General features: G+C 48.6%; 1 protein-coding gene across 1 annotated transcript; it reads left to right on the plus strand.

Moving 5' to 3' along the window:
• The first annotated feature begins 1942 nt into the window (after positions 1 to 1942).
• LOC133348017 (AP-4 complex subunit mu-1-like) lies at positions 1943 to 18762 on the plus strand. Its single transcript, XM_061560833.1, has 14 exons — positions 1943 to 2067; positions 3828 to 3904; positions 4617 to 4687; positions 5638 to 5734; positions 6392 to 6502; positions 7250 to 7315; positions 8763 to 8825; positions 9047 to 9113; positions 9803 to 9856; positions 10308 to 10409; positions 11680 to 11715; positions 12839 to 12848; positions 16745 to 16763; positions 18289 to 18762. Exons 1-14 carry the CDS (start codon positions 2010 to 2012, stop codon positions 18499 to 18501), a joined length of 1044 nt encoding a protein of 347 aa, XP_061416817.1. The 5' UTR covers positions 1943 to 2009; the 3' UTR covers positions 18502 to 18762.
• The last annotated feature ends 1 nt before the right edge of the window (position 18763 follows it).

Below are 18763 nucleotides of genomic sequence, written 5' to 3' on the forward strand. Positions count from 1 at the left end.
TGCATTAAGCACACACAAGTACTGCATTAAGCACACACAAGTACTGCATTAAGCACACACAAGTACTGCATTAAGCACACACAGTAGTTGCGATGAACATGCAAACACAGGCTCTGATACTGGGAGGAACCTTCTGGTTACACCAGCCCACAGGGGATTATTGTGTCCGTCCGTCCGTCGTGCAAGGAGGGGCTGGGTGGGGAGGGTGGGGCTGGGTGGGGGGAGGGGCTGGGTTGGGGTGGGAGGGGTGGGGGGGGGGGGGGGGGGGGTGGTGGGGGGGGTGGGGGGGGCTGGGTGGGGAGGGGGGCTGGGTGGAGGGAGGGGCTGGGTTGGGTGGGAGGGTGGGGCTGGGTGGGAGGGGGGCTGGGTGGGGAGGGAGGGGCTGGGTTGGGGGTGGGAGGGGTGGGGGGGGGTGGTGGGGAGGGTGGGGGGGTGGGGTCTGGGGGGGAGGGGGGGCTGGGTTGGGGGTGGGGGGGTGGGGCTGGGTGGGGAGGGTGGGGCTGGGTGGGGAGGGAGGGGCTGGGTTGGGGGGGAGGGGTGGGGCTGGGTGGGGAGGGTGGGGCTGGGGTGGGGGAGGGGCTGGGTTGGGGGTGGAGGGTGGGGCTGGGGTGGGGAGGGAGGGGCTGGGTTGGGGGTGGGAGGGGTGGGGCTGGGTGGGGAGGAGGGGCTGGGTTGGGGCTGGGTGGGGAGGGGCTGGTCACCCGTGGTGCCCTTATAAAACTCCCCACCTACACACACACAACTACACACACAGCTACACACAAACACAACTACACACACACACAGCTATACACACACACAGCTACACACACATAACTACACACACACAGCTACACACAACAGCTCACACACAGCTACACACACACACACACACAGCTACACACACACAACTACACACAGCTACACACACACACAACTACACACACACAGCTATACACACACACAGCTACACACACACGCTACAAACACACACACAGCTACACACACACACAGCTACACACACACACAGCTACACACACAGCTACAACACACACACAGCTACACACACACACACACAACTATACACACACACAGCTACACACACACAGCTCACACACAGCTACACACACACAGCTCACACACAGCTACACACACACAACTACACACACACAGCTCACACACACACAGCTCACACACACAGCTACACGCACACACAGCTACACGCACACACAGCTACACGCACACAGCTACACGCACACACAGCTCACCACACACAGCTACACGCACACACAGCTACACGCACACACACACTACACCACACCACTCACACTACACACACAGCTCACACACACAGCTCACACACACAGCTACACACACCGCCACACACACTCACACACACACAGCTCACACCACAGCTCACAACACACACACACAGCTCACACACAGCTACACACAGCTCACACACACTCACCACTCAGCTCACACACACACTACACACAACACAACTACACACAGCTCACACACACTACACACACAGCTACACGCACACACACAGCTATACACACACACAGCTACACACACCACACACAACTATACACACACACAGCTCACACACACAGCTACACACACACAGCTCACACACAGCTACACACACAGCTCACACACAGCTACACACACAGCTACACACACACAACTACACACACACAGCTCACACACACACAGCTCACACACACAGATACACGCACACACAGCTACACGCACACACAGCTACACACACACAGCTACACACACACACACACACACACAGCTCACACACACAGCTATACACACAGCTCACACACACACAGCTCACACACAGCTACACGCACACACAGCTACACACACAGCTCACACACACAGCTCACCACACACAGCTCACACACAGCTACACGCACACACAGCTACACACACAGCTCACCACACACTACACACACAGCTACACGCACACACACACATCGCTCACACAACTACACAGACAGCAGCCACTGGCGATGCTGTCCCAGGCGTTTGTGCTGTCGTCCAGGGGAGACACTCTACTCTACAGGGACTGTATCCTCCTCATCACCATCATCATCACAATATCATCACCACCATCATCACAATATCATCACCACCATCATCACAATATCAATCATCAATATCATTACCGCTGTCACTAACACCATCATTGGCCACAGCAGCTATCGATGCTATCGGCTCTCTCCATCTACGGGGCGTTTCGCTTTGGGTGTTTCGCCTTCGATGTTACTGTTTATGTTGCGATGTTACATGTGTACATCGTGTGTGAGATGTGTACATCGTGTGTGAGATGTACATCGTGTGTGAGATGTGTACCGTGTGTGTGTGCTGAATACAGTGTGACGTGGTTCACACTTCACGTGGCCTCAACGTGCACCTAGCCTGGCACAAGCGCCGTGGTGACGTCACCGCCACTGTTGTTGTTGCTGTGGGTGCTGTCTGTGCGATGTGTGTTAAACGCGGCTCGTGCTATGTACGTTGAACTTCTTTCGCACCGTACGTAGCCAGCCGTGCCAAGCGGAAGTGTAATGTACAGTGCGCAATGTGTACTGTACATGGGGTACAGTGCTATGTACAGTATACACACGCGCGCGTGTGTACAGTATACACGCGCGCGTGTGTGTACAGTATATACGCGCGTGTGTGTACAGTATATACACGCGTGTGTGTACAGTATACACACGTGTTCGCTGTACTGTATGTCACGACCTCGGTCACTTGTGTTCGCATCACCGTCAATACCGACGGTTTACCCCGTAGTCTTGTCCAGTCTCCACTGGTGTTGGCCCAGATGACGCCAAAAGGCGTATAACTCAGTGTATTTTGACTGCTTGTGTTGTGGTTATTGCAAACATGATGCCTCGTATAAAGGTGTCGGTTTTTGTACCAGTTGAAAGGGTTAAAACATATTACTATTCATATTTAATTTGTATCCATTGAGATCGACTTTTGTCCCACATGACTTCCACGTGGTCACGTGCACCACACAACGTGGCTTGTTCAGCTGATTCCAAGATTTCTACTGCCTTGTTTGTCCAACGGGATTAAACTGAATGTGTCAAAACAGCCTTTGGATCCCTTCAGACTTTTGATCCAGATGTGCCCAATTTTAAAAAGTTGCCCCGTAGGGCCAGCGTTCAAAGGAAGGGCTCGAGCAATCTTGATTTGAAGCTTTTCGTGACTGCAGAGTCCATACTCTTTGGTTCTTTCGGTAAAGTTACGTGACATACCGAAAAGAAAAGAGTAAGGGCCGAGCAGATGAATGTTTGAAGGAGCCAGATCTGGAGTTGTATGATTGATGGGGCAGAAAGCACAGTCCAGTTCACCCGAACTGTTCCATGGCCATTGATGTTTTTTAAGCTCCCTTGTGTCGCCTCCTGTCATGTGAAAAACATTTTCATGGCGTTGTTATGAATGGGCATTGGAGAAAAAAAAGCTGTACCAGTTCATTACATTACAAAGTAATTAGGGACAAAAAAAGGCAGGGAGGCTTACTTTTTGAGGTATCGCTCTGAATGTTTTATTTTATTTTGGCAGACATCCACTGACATCTCCATCCACCAACATAGCGAAGATGATTTTACTTGAGAATTATTTTGAGAAGTGAATCTGTGCAATATGTGCGTGTGTTCATCGCATGTTTTGCAGTGTTGTTTAGGGCGTTCGTGAATGTACAACGACCCATGACAATGCCAGAAACGAAGCTTCTTTTCAAGAATTGTGTTCCGTGTAAATGTGATGGTTGATGATCACGATGAGTTTTTAAGTTTCCTTAACCACCTGCTTGACAGATGTAGGTAATGGACACGCGGATAATTTGTACGAGAGAATGTGCCCTCTGAACGAGAGCGAGCAGCCCATCGTTAAGGTAATGGCTACACCCGCAACATCCCTGTGATACTCCTCAAGTCTAATACTGTCCTGGAATAACCTCCGATTAGCGCGGTTGGATGCGTACGGTGCGAAAGAAGTTCAACTTACCACACATCATCAACCACGATCGACCGACTGCTGGATGAAGCCCTTACCAGGCTGTCAACGTCCCTCATGGTCTTTGCAGTGCCACATTTCATTGCTCCATCTGCATGGTGAATGCGCTCTTGGGGGTGATTCTTCCTCTGCCTGCAGCCTTGTCGATAGTTCCCGAGATTGTAATGTACAGTCATTTATCCAGTTAAAGCCTCACTGAGTACGTTTTTTCAAATGGTCCTATTAAAGTATTTGCTGTTGCCAATTCCATTTTCCCGGAGTGTTTTGCACTTGGGATGAGGCCCAGATCAGGTCACAGTCCAATTGTTGTTCTGCTGTTTCCTGGCTCCGGCTGTCGGATTGACGACCATGTGAGTGACGGACGTTTCTCTGTAGCGGGGCAAGTGGGAAACTGCATCGCTGTAGTGTGAGGAATTGAAACAGGCAATTGGATGGATCTTGATGTAGATCATGATATCACCTTCCGTGGGCTGTTCTCTAATACTGGGCAATGCCCTGCTCTATGAGTGTTCCGAATGACACGATTCTGATAGAGTGTGAACATTTACATGAATATGTGTGTGATTCATTTTCCTGTAATTCTTTTTCAGGTACATAATGGGCTGTGCTACGTGCACACACGGCATAACGGACTTTACTTTGGTTTAACCTGCAAGCCCCAGCCTCCCCATTTATTCTGATACAATTCCTATCCTACGTACACACAGCACGCGCAATGATTCACACCCACATGCGATTCAATTAGTTCTATCGATCCACGGTTCACAGCGCGAATTGAAAAATCCCTTCCGTTTTGTCTTGTTTTTACTTTCTGGCTTGTATTGTGTTGATTGTTTCATTAGCCCGATGGTTAAGATAATTTACATACAGTTGGCTTGTATCTTAAATAAAGTATTGAACGCATGGATTGTGAGCAGAGAGCTTCCCCAGAAGATGACATAACAGGAGTACTTCAGGAAATCTTTGAGTGTATGCACCTTCTTATAAAACTACAAGTCTCTCTGCGAGTCATTGGTGACATTGGGGGCTGAGACCATCAGCTCTCAACACTTGACAACCCCGGGTTCATTGCGTGTGGCTGAAACCCAGATTTGAACACAGGATCTTAGCTGTGTGTCAGCTCAGGTATTTAACATGGTGTTAGCGTCATGTACCCCTGGGTGCTTCCAAAACAGTCTTTTAATATACTCCTTGGTAGTTTCAGTAAGATCACGTAGGTAGAAAAAATAATAGATCACGACGTTTCGATCGCCACACAAGCAATCGTCCTGACTTTACCGAAAGAACCAAAGAGTATGGATTTCTGCAGTCACGAAAGCTTCAAAACAGTATTTTATATGTTTGACCTGACAATGGAGATAAAAAAAAGCGTTTTGTATGTATGTTGAACTTCTTTCGCACCGTACGTAGCCAACCTTGAAAAAACGGAGGTGTTAGGGAAGGACAACAAATTCAACACAACAGGCAGTTCTAAAGAAATTAGTTTTTAATCTGGATTTAAAAGGGCAAAGCCCCAGTGGCATCCTAATATCGGAGGGACGAGCGTTCCAGACGGCCGCAGAAGCGCATCTGAAAGTGTGCGATGCAGTGACCTCCTTTGTTCGTGTGTAGGTTTGCTGCAATAGTCAAAGACTACTGTGGATCTGTTTCTGAAGAGGCCATCAGGAAGAACCTACCACTATTGTATGAGCTTCTAGAAGAAATCCTGGTAAGTGTCAAAATTAAAACTGTGATTGCCATAGAAATTGTGAAAATAATTTACGGCAATAATTGTTCTGTGAAAAAAGTACAGAACAGCTTTAGAGTTGTATTATATCCATTTACAGTGCTTTGTCAGTCCACTGCTAGATGAAGGCCTCCCCACGCAGTGTTGGTTTGTTTGAGAAGACTTGACCACGCTGGTCAGTGCCCAGGATCGGTTCGGATATCGCTCACCACTCATGTTAGCCATTGCTGGATATCAAACTCGGGTCGTTGAGTTCATAGTCAAGCACGCAAACCGTTGTGCCACGTTCCACCCTTGTTTTAATGAGACAGGCAGGAAAGGCAGCCGCATGGTTAACCAGTGCCAAATTCTCCTTCAAAGCTCTTTGGTTTTTATTAGTTAAGGTGCTTCGGCCAATTAATCAGTGTCAACACGTGGGAGGAAACCGATCCGTCATAAGAGAAAACCTGTGCGTGTGCGAAGGGGCAACACTCTATCTCTTACAACTACAATTTTTCTGTCCGGTAGTGGCTGACAGCAAAATGGGATGGAGTTTTTTGGACTCGCACCAGAGCTCAATTAATTATCTTTCAGTAGCGACTTAGGAGACGAGTGGCTGTGACGTGTCGCTAACGCTGTGGCTTTTGCCTCTTGTTGAAGGACTTTGGAGTGGTACAGACTACACGTTTGGACGTCCTGAGGAACTACGTGCAGAGCGAAGCCGTCAACACCCAACCCAGCAGCTTGTTTGACATGAGTGCCATCGGACTGGTACACACACACACACGTGTACATGTGTCCACACGCGCCGCATTGCATTTCGAAGGATTGTAATCGAATAACACATTAATTGTGTATATTCGGCCATGGTTAACATCAGGGGCAGGTTTATCGGAACCTCTCTTGGGCCTCCCCTAGGCCAACCCAGCCTTAAATGAGTAGTGTGGTGTGTAAACATCAATGCTTGCTTGGGAGACAAAGCTGGCCAGGTTGTAAAGTGGCTCACACCACCACCAGCATCACATGACTCTATAATACTGGTAGGAACCTCCTGGTTACACCAGCCCACAGGGGATTATTGTGTCCGTCCGTCGTGCAGGGAGGGGCTGGGTGGGGAGGGAGGGGCTGGTGGGGAGGGGAGGGTGGGGAGGGGCTGGGTGGGGAGGGTGGGGCTGGGTGGGGAGGGGGGTGGAGAGGGTCTGGGTGGGGAGGGTGGGGCTGGGTGGGAGGTGGGAGGGGTGGGGCTGGGTGGGGAGGGGCTGGTCACCCCGTGGTGCCCTTATAAAACTCAACGTTTAACCTACTCACGCCGGCTTATGCCCGCCCTCACAGTCGGGCATATTTGCGGAATACACCACGCCGCCGTTGACCCTGGCCATTGACCGAGCAACCCAACGTTCCTACCAGCTCCCTCCGCAGGAATGCGTTCAGTGCTCTTTAGCAGCACTTGTTGCACGACTCTGTGTGGCTTATACGGGTAATCTTTATCATTTTTGTGTGTCCTCTTTGTCTTTGTAGTTTGGAGCAGACACACAAAAAACCTTGGTCCCGGCATCAGCTTCGATACGCTCACTGTCTCATCAGGTACATCATCCGAGAGAAACTGCGTGTTTTTTTGTGCGCGCACCATTGCGTGCCGGTTTCCCACGTGAAATGTGTTTCCATAACAAGAGGACATTGGTCGCGTGGTCGTGCGTCGGTTAGTGCAGTGTTGTTCATGGTGGCCCCCTGACAATACACAACATGTGAAAACATCCCCTTGTAGGCGGTGTGTCAGCCCTCACACTGACGATGTCTTATCGGCGAAATTGCCCCTCCCCCCCGCCACTCTGAAAATTAGTGAAGAACACTGGGGTTAGTGCATTGCAGTATGAATCCGAAGAACTCTTTTAAGTTTGATTCCCGATAACAGCTAACACCAGCGGTGAGTGATATTTAAACCTAAACCTGTCCTGGGCCCCCACTAAGCTAGTGGGGGCATAGTATGGTCATCTGTGTGCTATGAAGATTGCCCATAACGTCACGTGTTATATATTTTTATTATTAAGGCGGTCTTGTTGATGGAATGTGTTGAGTGGTTTTTTTTGCTCGCGTGGTAAAGTACGGTCAAACAACCCCTAAGTTCGACATGGTGTGTGAATGCCTGCATCCAGCAATGGACGGACACATCGCTGCAGTATAGAAAATGAAGTTGTGTTGTTTAAAAAAACGACCGCCGGCTGGACAACCCCCAAGTGCATGTGTTGAACATTGAAGAGTCCCACAGTGCACTGCGTGTCACAACACGGCCAGAGTTCTTGTACCACGGTGGCAGTTTATGCTCTTTACCCAGGAGAGCCTCTCTGAGTTTCACGACTCTTTTACAGGAGGGTCCTGCCACGTTTTTTGCAATGCAGGGCGATGGTTGCTACGCATAACCCCCCTGTTGAGTCATTTTCAGGGCAAGTTTTCAAAATGTGACAAATTTGGACGATGAAGCCGACACACAGCGGCCGACTCTTGTCAATGATGTCACGGGATCTTTAACGTCGACTGTGAAGCGGGCGGCCTGTCGCATATTTTTAAGCGGAATACCACGCCGCAGTATGAACCAGGGAGGCCGCTGGATTCGAACTATGAGCCTCTGCAACAAGCGGCGAATGCACTCCCGTAAGGTCATGCCACCGCCGCTTGTGCCTGTAGGCTGGCTGAAGAGTGGCAGATTATTGGATTATTGTTTATGCCTTGCGACAGCCTCACAAGTTTGTGTGAGTCAAGTGGTGGAAATATCAGCTGACAGTTGTGGAATGCAACATCCAACATTTTTTTTGGCTCCGTGTTCTGTTATGGCCAATACAGAAGTGATTCAATGGCCCATTCTGACAGAGCACTGAGTTACAGGCATGCACATTGATTTGCCGTTGACATTTCCCAGCATCCTAGCTACACGAAGAGCTATCTGCATTTACTTTCACAAATGAACTCAACCCGGCGATCGAAATTGTTGACTCATTGCAGTTGGGGAATGAATGTTCTCCGCTTTTGTGTTCAGAGCAAAACCAACGAGATATTCGTGGACGTTTTGGAGAGGCTAACAGTGCTCATCGGTGCAAATGTGCGTACCAACACACACACACGTTTGTATGTGAGCACACACGCACACACGCACACGTATGTGAACACAGCCGTATGCACACACCAGCACACGCATGTGCATGCTCAGACGCCGGAAGAGACATCGCTGCAGCCACCCTCGCCGTCTGGTTCGAGCACGCCATTTGTACAAACGCTTTGCCTTCGTGTTTCTGAGTGATGCAGTTTTTGTGTCCCCAACAGGGGAATGTGGTTCAAGCGGAGCTCAATGGCGATATCAATTTGAAGAGCTTCGTGAACGGCTGTTCAGGTACCGAACGCACACCGGGTGGCTCGAATGATGACGCGGGGGGCTCCAGGTGGCCCCTTGTGGTTTTCAAGGGGCTCCCACTGCCTGATGACGTCAACAGCGGAGGGCACCCCCTGCTGTTGCCCGCCCCCCCCCCCTTTCACACACCACGCAAGTCTTGTGCGGGGCTCCTGTAGGGGTCCCACGGGGTTTCGCAAACTCCGGCCCTCGCGACTCACCTCGGCCTGCCTTTCCGCCTTCATGAGTCTTCTCCGTTCCAAATACAAATAAAAGAATTGCATGCTGCACGCGCCGACAGTTTGTGAACGTGTCTTACGCGATGTAATCGGTGAATCGGTGCTCTCTGCGTCACGCGGGACGCACGCGCACACAACAACAGCAGTTGCCATTCGCCGCTGAGTGACGGTGTTGTCACCATGGCACTTGTGCCAGGCTAAGTACACTTTCAGACCACGTGAAGTATGGATGGCTCACTGGCATTAAGTTACAGGACAGACGCAGGTGGTATGAGTTGAGTGAGATGACTGGCAGATGCACACACACACACAACATATGTAACTTAATTTGAGTCACAGCGCCCTATACGTCACATGGAACACACGTACACGCGGAGGACTCTTTGATTCAAATTAAGATGAAACAAGTATGCATTGTGTGTGTTTTGTCACGTGGCTTTGCTGTGTTTTCAGAAATCTTCATGACGTTCAACCATGATCTTGCCATAGGATCATCACAGAATAGAGGTGAGAGGTGTGCGAGTGTGACCGGGCTGGTGGTGTGTGGAATGAAAACGAATGAATCACAGTCCCTCGCTGATCTCGTCAAGGAGCGTAAACCACCATCACGCGAACTCCGGTCATCCTCGCAGCAGCGGCTTTTTGCTGGCCATCGAACAAAGACGGTCACCGGATCTTGCGGCGCTTTCAGATGCGCTTCTGTGGCCGCCTGGAATGCTCTTCCTTCTGATATTTGGAAGCCGCTGCAGCTGGGCACTTTTAAATCATCATCTAGATTGAAAACTCATTTGTTTTTAGTGTTTGTTGTCCTTCCCCCGCACCTCCGATTAGCACAGTTGGCTCCGTACAGTGCGAAAGAAGTTCAACATGCATACATACTTCCTTGGGCTCGCTCCGGCAGTAATTAATACACGCGACAGATGCTGCATCTGCCTTGCACCTCTCTCTCTGTGTCCAGGCTACGGCGGTGCCGTGCGATTGGACGAGTGCCGCTTCCACGCCAACGTGAACGTGACCGACTTCGAGACCAAACGTGCGATCAGAGTGAGCCCGGGCCCTGGTGAGGTAATGCTCGCGTGATTACGTACGCAAACACGCACCGCAAAACGTAATTTATTTATCCACGATTTTCGATACTTTTTGATCACAACGGTCCCGCAATGGAAGTGAGTGGGAGTAAAACCGGAGTACCCAGAGAAAACTCACGCATTCGAGGAGACGGTGCTCAAAGGTTCACGAACTCGCATGCCGCCCAGGGGGGGTGTTTTGCGAGTTTCACAATCTCTACGGCCGACAAACCCCTTGCTTTCAGAGTGCTGGGATCACAGGCGCGTGCCATCTTGCCCCTCCCCAGAGGCGAGGCTGCGTGAGTGCACCGTCATGCACTCAACGCAGCCTCGGCTCTTTGGCAGTCGGCGCGTTTGCCGTGGATCGCGGCGACTTCTGCCGTTTGAGAGGGACGGGGTTTGGTTAATTCTAAACCAACCTCACGACCTCACCAAAACAATTTGGTTACATTTCACGTGACAGTGTAAAGTCTCATCTCTCGATGCCGCGACAGTAATGCTCGGGTTAGATAACATAAGGGAGAGTGAGAGAATAAGACACGGAGACAACAACAATCGTGCTTATCTTTGATTCACGGCCATGGCTAATCATCGGTAGCAAGTGACATCTGAACTTGACTCTTCCTCCCCAACCCGCGCTGACTAGCGTGGTGAGGTATGGTCAACCAATCCCCGCAATCAGCACAGCGTTGTGAGGCCTTCACCTTGTAGTGGATTGACAAAGGGCTGTACATCATCATTATTCATTATAGCTCTAAAGGACAAAACAGAGGGAAATTCAACAGGAGATTCACGTACATATAAGCAAACAGCGTCTATATAACGTCTAACTAAGTTAAACACAAGTGGAAGGTTGTGACTATGGCCACACGGCAAGGTCTTCCAGACTTTAGAAGAAGAAAGAAGGAGGTTGTTGTGGAGGCGGAGAAAGCATGGGGGATGCACTAGAGACGAGATCGGCTCACGAGATGCATTCCCACAAGGCCATGAGCCTTCTGAGCACGGTGAGGGCGTTGTTCATTGTGCATACGCATGTTGACCTTCTTCACCCACCGTACGTAGCCAACCGTGCTAATCGGAGGTGCGGGACGGGCGGGGGGCGAGAACAACAAACCTAACGCACAAACAGCAGCTTTCTCAAGAAAAGAGTTTTCAATCGAGATGATTTCAAGGTGCTTAGGTAGAGCCATCGCTGTGGCGACCGCAGATGACCGTGATGCCAGTACACGGTGCTTGACGACTTCCAACGCCGCTGCCTTTCAGGCTGTTCCCAACAGTGGAAGTGCAACCTGAAAGGAGGTACGTCCCTGCCCATCCTCATCATCGTCACCGTCATGAAACTTCATCCTTTCCACTGCATTGTCATTGGTTTCACTGTTAATTACTCTATTGTAATAATAGGGTTTACCCTTTCAATTGGTAATAAAACTGACACCTTTATACAAGGCATCAGTTTGCAATAACCACAACACAAGCAGCTAAAATGCAAACAAAGAAAGAACTCTGATAATTAATGCACTGTCCTTGAAGTTGATTGGCTCTACCACCCTCGAGACCGCTTTTCTTTAGCAGCCCAGTCTCACATGGGTGTTGGACCAGATGACACCAAAAGGTGTACAAATCAAAACAGCGCGCTATCAGAGTATTGAGAGCTCGGGTAAGCATTTACACTTTGCAGTTTGACTTCTGTGTTGTGGTTATTGCAAACATGATACCTTGTATAAAGGTGTCAGATTTTGTACCAGTTGAAAGGGTAAACACCTATTACTATATTTACCACTGGTAAAGGAGGTCTCATAGTGTAAATACTCTATTGTTAATATGATTGTGTGCTTGGGAAGTCTCACTGAGTCTTAAAGCACTTTTTTAGGAGGGTACTGCCAAATGTTGCCAGTAGGGAGCGACCTTTGCGATGTGTATGATCCCAATTGAGTAATTGTCTGGTAATTCTCAGAATCGGGTGTTTAGCCGATACCAGCTACTGTGTACATTTATTCATAGCTATGGAAGGAAGTCGGAGAACACGGAGGAATCCACGCAGAACAAGAGGAAAATCTAGAAACCCAGGGCCTTAGTGCCGGCGGCACAGGTGTTAGTACCACTGCGCCTCCCTGTCGCTGATATTCGCAGGATTCTTGTTCAGTGGGATACCCCATACCATCACAGTGTGGACACGAGTCGGAATTGAACCCAGGTCCTTAGTGCCGTGCGGCACAGGTGTAGTTACCCACTGCGCCTCCCTGCCACCGACATTCGCCGGATTCCTGTTCAGTGGGGTCCTTCTGTCGACACGAACATACCATGGCAGTGAGCGCCCTTCAGTTCTGTTACCGTTCGTTCGGCTCTCCGAATGCAAGTTGAGCTTGTGTGTGTACTGCTGCCCATGCGTCCCTTCACCGTGACTGCCCGTTTGTGTTCGCAGTCGGCTGTTGGTGTGTTTGAAGTTGCGTTGTGACCTCTCGCCGAGAAGGTATGACGGGACGTGGCACGGACCATCGCCGTCCTTACGCGAACGCGCGCGTCAGGCACGCTTTGCATTGCGAGAGCTCGGTTAGAAATGATGACAAAAAAATAATAGGCTTTTAACCTTTTAACCTTTCCGGCAATAATACAGGAGGCGTTCAGATGTTCAAACACCAAATAGACACACCTATCGCAAGGCAACAAGTCTGCATTAACCACACTTCTTGCTTGTGGTACAACATGTAACAAACACGCTTTGATAAATAATGTGTGCATTGTCTTTTAAACTGATTGGCCTACACCAGAGACAGCCTCTTTATGTCCTTTTCTCACTGCCGATGTTAGACCAGAGAACGCCAAAAGGTGAACACCACAAAGGCGACGCAAAATATCAGAGCGTTAATAGCCCGGGATTGAGCAGTTGTATCTAAGGGTAAAAGGCCTATTGTTTTTTCATGAGTTACAAATGTTTTGTAGTTGCCCTGTGGATTGTCGGCTGGTGCAGAAGTTGCTTACCAGTGTCTAATACATTCACACGCCGGAGGCGCAAGCACAATGGCTTACACCACCACTCTGAAATGTTGCAATTCGGTTGAGTCAACGGGTAGAATTTAGTAGAATTTATCGTGATCGTTTAACGATAGACATTTACAGTGCTCTTTCAGTCCATTGCTGGATGAACATCTACCCGCGTTCTGCCGGTCGTGGAGGTTGTTTGACCGTACTTCACCACGCCGGTCAATGCAGGTTGATGAAGTGGGGAAGGCCCCGCACTGGCTAAGACATCAATCTCCACTTGGTTAATGATTCAGTGTGCTATCCACTGCAAAGTTCTGTTAGTGAGTAACATATGAAGGCCGGCATGGTACACGAGGGGGTGGGTGGTTTGCACCACGCCCGGCCGCCTTTGTCTCCCTAGTGGCGAAGTTTACACACCACACCAGGTACTCATTTGAGGCTGAGTCGACCTAGGGAGAGGCCTACGACTGGTTCAGATCATTGTCAATGGTGGTTGGCCGTGAGTGGGAATCGAACTCGGGTCGCTGGGTTCGTACCGGACTACCCACTGCAAAGATGAAGATCCCCTGTATAGCCTTAACAGACTGTTGGGGCAAGTGCTGTTAGTGAGCACCCTATGAAGGCTGGAACAGTACACGAGGGGGGTGGATGGCTAGAACCACGCACGGCCGCCTTTGTCTTCTTTGTGGTGATGTTTACACACTGCACCAGGTACTGTATTCATTTGAGGCTGAGTCGACCTAGAGAAGGCCCAGGACTGGTTCAGATAATCGTTACTCCCACATACATTTTCCGTTTGATGAAGTCACATTTAGATCATAGAATCAGTTCCCTTGTGTTTTTATTTAGTTTTTATATCTAACTTTTAACATCTGTCTCATGATCCGTCTCATGCTTTCCCGTTTTCTTCCAGTGGCATTAACGTGTAACATTTGCTTATAATTGTCATTCATCGTCAACAATCAATAGTCACACGCGTGGCGCGGACGCCGTGTATCATGAGCGCAAGAGTAGATTATAAATGGCAATGGACTTGGGCACATTTACCATTTCACCGTAGCGCCGCTTGCTCTTACTAAAACTACACCGATTTATTTCCAAACATTCACAGAGCTTTGATTCGTTTACCAATGTACGTCTGATTCTCATTGAGTCATTGCTTTGTGTCTCTGCAGGGTAGTTGGTTTGTAGTCATCGACACACACCAGGTCGTTAAGTCTGCACACTGCATAAATGTGGGCCATGGGATGAGTCATTGTTTTTTTTCTTCAAAAGAACATTTTAATACCGTGCAATTGTACGCTGCATGAGGTAACAATACATCTTCTTGATTCTTTCGGTAAAGTCACGTAGAAGGAAAATAATAAAATAATAAAAATAAAACATAATAAATAATTCTCACGACGTTTCGGCCACAACGCAAGCAGCCGTCTTCAGGTGGAGACCAGCGAGAAGACAGAGTCTGAATGGCACGCCCCAGGCTTGGAGCGACTATTTAAGCTGGGTTGGAGGGGCGAAGAGCGTCTTGACAAAATAATTTGCATATCAAGATGAATTTAGCATATTTATGTGGAAAATGCAGATATGCGATTAGTACTACTTGTGAATGCGTAGGAGGTTTGGCGAGGGGTTTTAAAGTCATTGTGCCCGTGCATTATGCAGATTAGCGTATCAAAGGGAGGGAGTAAGGTTAGAATTAATAAAGGGAAGGAATGTTAATATATGGCGCCGCAGCAACTAACAATACATGTTCGAGAGCGGAAGGTGTAGGGTATACAGCTTCGTTACTAAACTATAACTATACCAGTTTTTTATTTGAACAGGTTAGATCCTGGCTCTCATAAATGATAGCTCAGCAAAGTGGCTCATCATCATCATCGTGCGTTGCAATCTAAAGCAGCCAAATACTCTCAACGCGTGATGTTGATTCCAAACGTGGAGGGGAAAAACAGGAGGATGCGGAGAAAAATCCAAGCGGCCACGGGGAGAGAGACACCGCAAACTCCAAATAGGCAGACGTCAGGGTTGATATTGAACCCACGAGCCCCTGTACACCAGGCGAGGTAGTTAAGATAAGAAAATGGGATAGATAGAAACGGTCGGTCATAAGGTGTTATGGACTTTATTATCCTGCGTATGTATTTTATTTCTGCATGTGGGTGGACAGGTGGATGAGTGGTTATCTCACTGCACTCTTAACTGGATAACCTGAGTTTGATTCTCGGCCAATGGGCAGTATCAGTGGCGAGCGATATCTAAACCGGTCCTGAGCACCCCCCCACCCGCCATGCCACTGTTAGCAATCAATACTGACCGGCGTGGTGATGTATGGTCAGACAATCTCCGTCACTGACACGGTGTGTGGATGCCTTCATCTAGCAGTGAATTGACAATGGACTGTGCATTGCAGTATTTACAACATTATCATTAATTATTTCCCTTCTACATGACTTTACCGAAAGGTCCAAGAATATGAATCCCTGCAGTCACGAAAGCTTTAAAATCGAAAAATATGATAATGAAGTATTACAACATTATCATCCAACATTATCATCCATTGTACAATAATGTTATATGATAATGCATTGAATGATGTTGTAATGTTGTAAATACTGTAATGTATGATAATGAAGTTGTTTATGATGATAATGTTGTAATGTTGTAAATACTGCAATGTATGATAATGAAGTTGTTATGATGATAATGTTGTAATGTTGTAACTACTGCAATGTATGATGATGGATGTGATTATGATGATGATGTTCATGACGTTAGTGGTTTGTTTCCACAGTCATGCTACAAATATGATGGTCCGGTTGCCTATTCCAAAAAGCTGCGATCAGGTAAGAAGATTTAAAATGATAAATGCACAACACTAAATGCGCAGTGTTAGTAAAAAGTTAGCCAAGTAAGTTTTTAACGTCATTAACTTTTCAAGAAAAGCCTTGCCAAGTCCCAAGACTAGTGCGGGAGGCTTCCGTATTGGGTCGTTTGGCCAATGCCATTTTAATGATTGTGGGGGGAAAAAAACAAACCAAGTGAAAAAAACCCACGCACACGAGGGGGGTAGCAATCCCCACAGAATAGATGCGTTCACACACCTATTTGCTATGCTGCCAGCTTCCAGCCACCTTACAGCCTAGTGGGTTTGCGAATTCACGAACCTCGACATGCCACCAAACCTCACCTCCACAAACATGTTTCGCTGTCGGATTTATCACAGCGTGCGTTGGTGCGTCTCAGTTTGTCACGTGACGTGAGGCAGTCCAGACCAGACGGCGACGTTTGGAGCCCGACAGCAGCTCCGTCGTGTGGAACGTTCCGCGCATCACCGGTGGATTCGCAGCTGTCCCGCCATCTTCCGCGTCGTACCACGAACAAACATAAAGAAGCAGCAGCATTACGGTTTACAGTGATGTATTCTCGCGTACGTATTGAAATAAGACTTGCTGACCGGCTGGGGCTGCAGGGATTGCCAGCGCCCACCGATCTTTTCGTATTATTTAATTTATTTTCTTTCCTACGCGACTTTACCGAAAGAACCAAAGAGCGTCTATTAACGTCATTTCATTGCTACTCGCTCCATCAGTTTGCGCTGCTTCCAGTGCAACTCATAAATTTGGCTTTTATACAATCATATTTTCCACCTGTGCTGTCTCCGCCTCTCCGGGTTAAACATCTACCCTTGAGGCCTTCAGAATGTCGAGTGAATCCCGCTGCGGTTGAAGCAAATGGGGACGATGTTGTTGATTGTCAGATTCTTTAAACCAATCAGATGTCGAGTTTGCCATGGTGGGGCGTATTCTTTGACACGCCAAGGCCTTCTAGCTGGCCTAGCCGCCTCTTTAGCATTTTTCGTGTGGCATGATCGGAGGGCCGGTTAGCTAACTGAAGTAAAACTAGCGAGCACGTAATGTAGCATCATCTAAGATTTTTTTAAACTGTATTTCGTGACGTTTTAGATTGTTTTTTTTTCTGCGGGGAGAGCCTGTTTGAATCCTGATTGTTTATTGTGTTTTAACGGAATTTTGCTTGCTTGGTGGTCGTGATGAGTTAATGGTGACTGGGTTGTTTGTGAGTTTTATTCTTGTTTTCTTTGGTAATGACATTGATTTGGGCTATGCGATGTCTAATTTGTGATGCAGCATCCTGTCACTACTGTGTCATAGTGGTACATCTTTGATGGTTTCAGTCACCATGTATTCATGTCTCTGCAATTAGTGTATTGTAACTCTCATACGTGTTGAGCCTCGTGTTAAATCACTTTCTTCCACTCGATAAATGTTACTGTCATTGTGAATATGGGGTGGTTACGTTTAATGATAACAGCCTATAGCCCTAGTGTCATGGTGAGGTTATTCGAAGGCGGTTTCATTGCGGGAGGATAGCACTGAAGGCCTCAGTGTAAAATACACGGCCCGCCACTGGGACTTGGCAATCTAATTTCGATTCCCTGCCATGGCTAACATCAGTGGTGACTCCAATCAGATGTGGATCTGGCCACTGCACCTTCACCAACCTGCACTGACCGACTGGAGATCTGTGAAAAAGAGCTTATAGCTCCTTGCATTCCTCCAGTATAAATACATATTCTGATTCTGAGTCAAACGACCGTCCACGACTAACACTGGAGACGCCTTCGTCCAGCAGTCGATTGGTAAAGGGCTGCACGGATTTATTTGATTGCATTATCAATAAAACACTCATATCGGTGCAAATTAACACCTTCATTTATTTTTGCCCCAGGGGTTTTTAACAAATATTTAAGGTTTTGCACCTCCTGTTCACTTTAGCAGCGGCGCATGTGAGAGAGGTGCTGGAGCTGGCCAGTTCCCGTGCGTCATTGTTACGCGCGTCATTGTTACGCGCGCCGTTTCGTGTGTTTTCCAGTTGGAGGTGCCCGGACTCAGGCCCTCGGCTCGACTGGAAGTGGGCCCCGTGGCGTTGACCTTTGACCTTCCAAGCCTGGCCATGTCGGGGCTTCGCATCGGCTGCCTGCGCCCTACGCTGGGGGGCCGAGGGGGGGCGGCACTGTCGGGGGAGCCCCCCAAACGCTGGCTACGCTACTCGACATCCAGCGGATCTTACGTCGTCCGCATTTAAGAAAGCACTAGACGACGCGGGTCGTCTTGTTCTTCGCCGCCACGCACGTGCTCGCAGCCGGTTTGCCTGCGGTCATCCCAAGAAATCCAGGCTCGCAGCACCGTGCAGGGCGGGGCACGAAGTTCGCAGACCCCTTTGTTGTTTTCGCACGGCAGTGAGCACACGTAGATGGGTGGAATATACAACAACAAAAAAACACGCTTTGTGTTTTTACAGCCAGACACCAAAAATATGGCACTACCACTTCGAGGAGTTTCAACTT

This window comes from Lethenteron reissneri, chromosome 3 (genome assembly GCF_015708825.2).
Source record: "Lethenteron reissneri isolate LAM-NWPU_2019-01 chromosome 3, ASM1570882v1, whole genome shotgun sequence".
NCBI classification, from domain to species: Eukaryota; Metazoa; Chordata; class Hyperoartia; order Petromyzontiformes; family Petromyzontidae; genus Lethenteron; species Lethenteron reissneri.

Bases quoted from the DNA above. Each gene is read 5' to 3' on its own strand.
- LOC133348017 (XM_061560833.1), top strand. From the start codon at position 2,010: ATGCTGTCCCAGGCGTTTGTGCTGTCGTCCAGGGGAGACACTCTACTC. The intron at 3,905-4,616 runs GTAATGGCTACA...ATTCTTTTTCAG, and splicing joins GCGAGCAGCCCATCGTTAAG to GTACATAATGGGCTGTGCTA. The intron at 5,735-6,391 runs GTAAGTGTCAAA...CTCTTGTTGAAG, and splicing joins AGCTTCTAGAAGAAATCCTG to GACTTTGGAGTGGTACAGAC.